General features: G+C 39.3%; 1 protein-coding gene across 1 annotated transcript in view; it reads right to left on the minus strand.

Annotated features, from left to right (window-relative positions):
• Positions 1 to 4,813: 4,813 nt before the first annotated feature.
• The window catches only part of tmem176 (transmembrane protein 176), a 20,199-nt gene continuing 17,504 nt past the window's right edge, over positions 4,814 to 7,508 (minus strand). The window contains exon 7 of the mRNA XM_050045613.1: positions 4,814 to 6,779. Coding sequence (XP_049901570.1) covers positions 6,720 to 6,779 — 60 coding nt within the window. The 3' untranslated portion in view covers positions 4,814 to 6,719. The remainder of the gene's footprint in view (positions 6,780 to 7,508) is intronic.

Here is a 7,508-nt window from a genome sequence, read left to right on the forward strand (position 1 = left end):
GCGAAGGCATGACCCGCCCTCCTCTCCCTCTGATTGGCTAATACTCGTGTCTTCGTTCGTTTGATTGGTTAGATGTATGTGTTTGAATATCTCTGAGTCACAGTCAGCCAATCAGAGACAGAGTAGGGCGGGTGTTGCCTTCGCCATCCTAGGAAAACACAAACCCTCTAACTGGAGGCTGTACAGGATGTGGTACAACGAGGCTGATAGCAGGAATAAAAAGACATGTCTGCCACAGTGCCACCCACTGGGCTGAGTGTGCAACAAGTTTCCATGACGGCTTTTGGGAAAAGTTTGCTCAGAGCAGGGGAGTCGGTTAATTTAAATTCACTGGCCACATTCATTTTGACCTTAAATGGGCGTGTACCTTTATCCATTTACATCTCTTTTGGTGTTTTTGAGTGGCTTTGGGGTAGCTTTATTTCTTTTTTTGGTCTTTTGTTGCTCTTTGTAGTCATTTAGTGTCTCCTTAAGGTCATTTTGTTTCTTCTTGTGGTTGTTCTTTGTCTTCTGTATTGGGTCAGGTCTCTTTTAGATCATTTTGTGTCTCTTTGAACAAATTTTGTATCCTACTGAGGTAAATTTGTGCCTTTTTTGGTCTTTTGTTTCTCTTTGTGGTCATTTTGTGTCTCCTATGGTTGTTTTGTGTCTTTTTGTATTGGTTTGGGTCTCTGTCAGGTAATTTTGTCTCTTGTAGGGGTAATTTTGTGTCTCTTTGGGGTTGTGCTGTGTCTTTTTGTGTTTGTTTCTTTCAGGTTGTCGTGTGTCTCTTTGAGCTAATTTGTGTCTTATTAAGGTAATTCTAAGTCTTTTGTTTCTATTTGTTGTCATTTTGTGTCTCCCTGTGGTAGTTTTGTGTCTTTTTGTATTGGTTTGGTTCTCTTTCAGGCCATTTTGTGTCTCTTTGAACTAATTTTGTGTGTTACTGGGGTAATTGTATGTCTTTTTTTTAGTCTTTTGTTTCTGTTTGTAGTCATTTAGTGTCTCCTTGTGGTTGTTTTGTATCTTTCTGTATTGGTTTAGGTCTCTTTCAGGTCATTTGTGTCTCTTTGAGCTAATTTTGTGTGTTATTTAGGTAATTTTGTGTCTTGTTTGGTCTTTTGTTTCTGTTTGTAGTCATGTAGTGTCTCCTTGTGGTTGTTTTGTATGTTTTTGTCTTGGCTTTGGTCTCTTTCTGTTCATTTGCTTCTCTTTGAGCTACTTTTATGCGTTATTGAGGTAATTTTGTATCTCTTTGGGGTAATTGTGTGCCTTTGTGGTTGTTTTATGTCTCCTTGTCTTTTTTGCCTGTTTTTGTTGTTATATTGTGTCTTTTTCACAGTTGCAGCATCTTTTTGTGGTCATTTCTTTCTCTTTGTGATCTTTTTGTGTCTCCTCCGTACGTGTAAGGGGCCCCTGATACTTTGGGCTCCTGGGCCCCTGCCCTCAAACCAGCTGACAGCAACATCAGACAGAAGGAACACGAAAAGGTGGAGAAGTATCAAGGGTTGAAAGAACAACTAGAGCAGATGCGGAAGGTCAAAGTTGATGTGGTCCACGTGGTAGTAGGAGCACTTGGGGCAGTGACCCCCAAACTGGGAGAGTGGCTCCGGTAGATTCCTGGAATAACATGTGAAGCCTCAGTCCACAAGAGTGCAGTCCTAGGAACAGCTAAGATACTGCGCAGAACCCTCAAACTCCCATTGCCTCTGGTAGAGGACCCGAGCTTGAGGATGACACAGATATAACCCTGAGAGGGTGATTTTTTTCTTCTTTCTTTACACACACACACACACATATACATATATATATGTATATATATATACCTCTGCAGATAATTTGGCTACCGGTAAAAACCTCCTGAACAATGAACATTGACGGAATTGTAATCAGGAGGTGTCCGCTGGTTGCAATCTGCAGTCCTCACCACTAGATGTCACTAAATCCCCCTAAATCTCACACACTGTTACTTTAAGACAGTGCTCAGTGACAGTGCAGTAACACAGAGGTCCCACTTGGCTGTAATCATTCCTCCTCTCCATGCTGACTGTGAAATGATCCCTTGTTAACATGACTACAGAATCAGTAATCCACAGTCAAAAATTCTGGTTCAGCTGAAGTTCATAAGAGTAAACAAAGCAATGGGAGACGTTCCAGAATTACAGCCTGTTGTTTAGTACAAACTGCTGTATTTCTCTGGGGTCTGTTTTTTGAGTTGCAGCAATGTTTGTAGTTTACTTAATGTTTCACTGAGTGTTCAAGCAAAGTAACACACACACACATATCACACACACAGTAATGAGGAGCACATGCTCAGTGCAGACACAGCTGCAGCCTTGGCAGCTGTGGTCGGACCTGACACTTATCCTTATGGACTGTTTTGAATACAATGGTCAACACCCAGCACCGATACTTCTATTTTCCAGCAGGCTGAGGACAATCAACAGAGCAGAGTACTGAAACACTTGCATGCAGACACCCCAACTTCCTTCTCAGTAACAGGAAGATAAAGAAAGCTCTGTGGACCAGACAGGAAGACGGGGTCACGGGAGGGAAAGGACCAGATCCAGTCTTCTCAACAGAAGGGGGAGAGAGCAAATAGAAACATACTCGAGCAACAATGTAACATGGCAATCGTGCTGAGATGGCTGAAAACACTGACAGGGCAGTTGCTTTGTCATCAGTTTATCTGCAGTGTATGGGAACTGTCTATTAAACCTCATCCTTTGAGGAATTTGGGATGTTGCAATCACACAAATTACCGTTTCCTTAAAACTGCCAACAGGCATTTCTCAAAATTAAGTTAGCTTTTTCAGAACTTTCACACAGTCAGCACGAGAGTCAGTGTGGACTAGACTGTGGATCAATTTTCATTTGCCGGGTATCAGAGAGAATTTTCAACTTGTAACTCTGTGTTTCCGTCTTCAGTCTGACATTGCATCATCAGTAAAGACAAATGTGTGTTACCAGTTGTAAAATATTGCAATGCATATTTAAGTAGTGCATGCATTAGTTTTGTGAACTTATAATTTTGCTTGATCTTTGCAATATTTAAGCAGAAATTAAAAAAATTTTTTTTACATTCTCACTTTTTTCCCGAAATATAAACCCCGAAACCAAACAACATGTTTCCTCCGATTCAGCAAGACTGCAATTTTCCAATTTGTTTTCCACACAGTCTGCAAACTTTTTTAATATAACTTATTAGATTATCAAAATAAAGCTTGTTTATCAAAAAAAAATAAGTGCCAGGAGAGGATCCTCCTGACCCCCAACAGAGGTCTGAGCTAATTATTTATGTATTAATTATTTATGTTTGTTTATTAACTGGCCCCTGGCCTCCTGTTGTTTTGCAGCAGTGGCCCTTAAGCAAAGCAAGTTGCGTATCCCTGCTGTAAATTAAAGAGGATCTACATCTGCTCTTAATGAAAACTGTCTTGAGATAACTTTTGTTATGATTTGGCACTACATGAATAAAACTGACTTGTATTTTTATTAGTTTATGGCAGATGACTAATTGAAGTACACTGGCTGTTTATATTTTTAAACTCAACTGCCCCTGTAGTTGTAACTATAACTATAAAAAATAAAGACATTCATTCTTAACAGCCGATGATGAACAGCTGGACATGAGTAACATCTGGACATTGAACTGAACATCCTGATAGAAATCTAGATGTTTCCATTTGGTCCATCATGCTCTTAAACACATGCCATTGATAGGATTAGTAAAACAGAGTTGTGTAATGTGTTCTCATTTAAGGATGACGCTTTCTTGTGGCTAGGCATCTGACACTGAAAGCACCGTTTGGCGTCCGAGTCCCACCCTTTAACGTCTGTATGTGACATACAGCTGTCTTATGGGTGCAACTTGTTTAAACACATTGTTAATGTCTATTACGGACGCAGTTAGGTTTAAGCAACCAAACTACTTGGTTATGGTTTGCCAGTGTCCTGGCCAAGACAGGCAGCAACATAAGTTACAAACACAGAACAAAAATACAGAATAAAAATGTACAGCTCTAAAACAAGCAATATAAAACACAAAATAAGATTACTACAAAGAAAAGCTCAAAAAGTATGTTAATATATTTCAGAAATGAACTATAAAAATGCAAAAAACGGCGACCACACATGATTACGAGGATCAGCTAAGACACACCGTGACAAGGCATATAGAAAATTGTGTAAAAAAAATCTTGCAACAGTCCTTTGAAACGGCCGAGAGGAACCAATCAGTGCTTTAACTTTAAGTCACATATATAGAGATGCCACATATACGGAGCTGCATACACAAATGCTTGCTTGCCAAACTCTGTACGTACCCTCAGTACAGGCAATAAAGACATGTTTTGTGAATGGAGAGCATAGCCATTTCTGTCACACCTGTCTCGTTAGTCCTTCCCTGTTCCCAGAGTCTTCCCTTCACACCTGTTCTGTATTAGTCTTGTTTGCTCCACCCTTGATGTTAGCTAATCTCCATCTCCCTCCTTCTGCCCATGTCCACCTACTCCAGCTGTGCCTCGTCCTTGTTGTCTGTGTATATGTACCTGTGTGTTTCCCTTTGTTCTTTGTCAGTTTGTCTGTTGTTGATCCTGGGTGCATTCTGAGGTTGTTCCTGCATTCATCCCTGCATTATTCTTGTGCTCATCCCTGTTCATCGTGCTTTTCCCGGTTGGTTTTTCAGTTTGGTTTTTTGTTCTGCTTTTGTTTCGTTGCTTCCCTGTACTGGATGTTTTCAATCAGCTACATTTAAGCTTGCTTTTTGTTAAAGACTCAAACTGTCTGCATTCGGATCCTCCTCTGAACTGAAACATAACACCGCAGACTTAAATCGTATGTACACAAGATTTTATTTTGTATATCAAAGATGACAAAATCAAGGAACACATGTTTTATGACACTGTAAACAGTCTAGAAAAACAAAAACAGTGCAATTGATCATGGACACTTTGCACTGTACACACATCTGTTCCAAAGCTTAGATGAACAAGACTGCAACAACACCATAAAACATTTTCAAAGAAAGAGGTGAAGTGAGAAGTGGTTTCATCGTCAAATAAACTTTTCGGCTTAGGAAGGTTCCCGACTGAGTGGAATGACCCTGAAATACCTAAGTGGCAGCCGTGATAACAGCTGTGCGAATTCTCTAAATGCCAAGGAAAGGTGCTTTAATGCTTCCTTTCTTGTCTCCTTTAGCATCAAACATACTGGACCATCCTTTATGAAAGAAAAGACAGATTTCACATTTCACATCCATGTTTTTTAACTATTATATGCATAGGCTTATAGTCAGATCTCAGAGCTTATAATCAGATTTAAAAAACATTTTTATTGCTTCTAATACGCTCATTCTTTCAGTATATTTTATACTGAGATACTTACATAGATACAGTGTGAAAGGGGCAGAGAGAGAGAGGGGAAGACATGCAGCAAAGGGCCATGGGTTGGAATTGAACCCGTGGCCGCTGCAGCAGCAAGGACACAGCCTTTGAATGTTTACAGCACAGGTCACATCATAAGCCAATGGCTGTTTCATTCTCAAATAAGAATTGATTATAAGGGGTATGTAGCTCAACCCAAATTATTTTGTTTGTCTCACCAAAAACCTTTAGATGAAGTCCTCTGGGTGTGGGACCTCTCATCAGCCACATGCCTTCAGACAGGTCAGTCAACTTTGCCACTAAGCTGTCTTGGTATTTTCCTCTTTTGTATATGGCTTTCTCAGTTGTTACAGTTGAACTGAAACACTTGCACAATTCAACTGACTGTTTAAATGTGATGATAATCTTGGGCAATAATGTGTGGGAGAAGTGAGGCCTAGGCTATTTCAAATCCACTTCAGACGTGGGATCCAACGAACGAACCGCATCTTTGAACTGGCTCCCACAAGTGAATGAGAAATCCCTTCACTAACTTCTACATCTCTGACACTTTGCACCATGGGAACAGTGTACCTGACTGCTGGACGAGGGGCATAGTTGACTTTTTCTGCAGAGCTAATCATTGGCTCATTATGAAAGACAAAAAGCTTGGATGCTGGATTTGCAGAGAAGTTAAATCTTTGGGATTCTAGAGTTGATTTTATCGTAGCATATATGCAATATTATGTTTATGTAATTTGATTCATAATAGCGACATAAAAGTTTTTATTAACAAATAGTAGAAACGTCTGTGGTATGTAATATGAGCCTACTGAAATGCATACAAAAACACAGAGGGATATTTTACCGTGATATAAATATATCCAAGACATGTTCAAATTGTGTAATTTTTGTTTGTTATTGACAGCTATGGAGGATTGTTTTATGGGACAAAAGCCTTTTATTAACATTACAGTGCTGAAGGCTAATAAGGAAGCCTAATGTCGATGGTTAAACAATCAAGTGCAAAGTATAAATAAATTGTACATTTATTGGATCAATATAAAACTGCATTTTATTCCTGGAATCCGCCCTGAATCCATCTGTCTGCTGGGATCGGGATAATCCTGATTTTTTTGGATCAAGGTATCCCAATCCTACTAAAAAGTTTTTAAAAAACATATACCGAAAGTTTGATCCAGTTAAAAAACAAAAGTGAGTTACATCCCTTTTTTCTTTCTTTTGAACAACCCATTTTTTCAATATCTGATGCAGTCTAATCAGATTACTTCTGAATGATTGAGCCCAGCCTCCTCTGTGAAAGCTTGTTGATGAGAAGTGACCCACCACATCAAAGACTACTGGTCTAGTGATTGATCAGTATAGGTCGTGGGGTTTGATTGTTGTGGGACTTGATGAAGCAGCTTGATCGAGAGACTGTAAAAGACAGACAGAGAGAGAGTCAGCATTCATGTCAGGGCTTTGGCTATCTAACAATTCTTCTCATATCAGGAAGTTATTAATAGTTAAACTGTTTTTCAATATTTTAAGTTGCATTCAGATGCACTAAAAGAAAAGGTTCATTGTACGCATGGGACTGGACAACAGCCAAGAACGGCTGTCAACGGTTATTGTTTTGTGTCTCTTAGTAGTCGTTCAGCATCTCTCTGTGGTTTTGTGTCTCTGTAGTCATTTGTTTCTCTTTGTGTCTATTTGTAGTCATTTTGTGTCTCTTTGTGGCCATTTAGAGCCTCTATGGTTGTTTTGTATCTCTTTGTAGTCATTTTGAGTTTTTGTGGTCCATTTGTGTTTCTATTTGATTGTTTTGCCCCTTTCTGTAGTTGCTGTGAGTGTCTTTACAGCTTTTTTGTGTGTCTTTGTGGTCATTTTGGGTCTTCTTGTAGTCAATTTGAGTCTCTTTGTGGCCATTTTGTATCTCTTTGAGGTCATTTTGGGTCTCTTTGTGTTAATTTTGTGTCTCCTTGTAGTCAATTTGAGTCTCTTTGTAGTCATTTTGGGTCTCTCTGTGGTCATTTTGTATCTCTTTGTAGTCATTTTGTGTCTTATTTGTGGTCATTTTGTGTCTCTTTGTGGTCATTTTGTGTCTCTCTGTGGTTATTTTGTATCTCTTTGTAGTAATTTTGTGTCTTATTTGTGGTCATTTTG

This window comes from Epinephelus moara, chromosome 5 (assembly GCF_006386435.1).
Source record: "Epinephelus moara isolate mb chromosome 5, YSFRI_EMoa_1.0, whole genome shotgun sequence".
Taxonomy (NCBI): Eukaryota; Metazoa; Chordata; class Actinopteri; order Perciformes; family Serranidae; genus Epinephelus; species Epinephelus moara.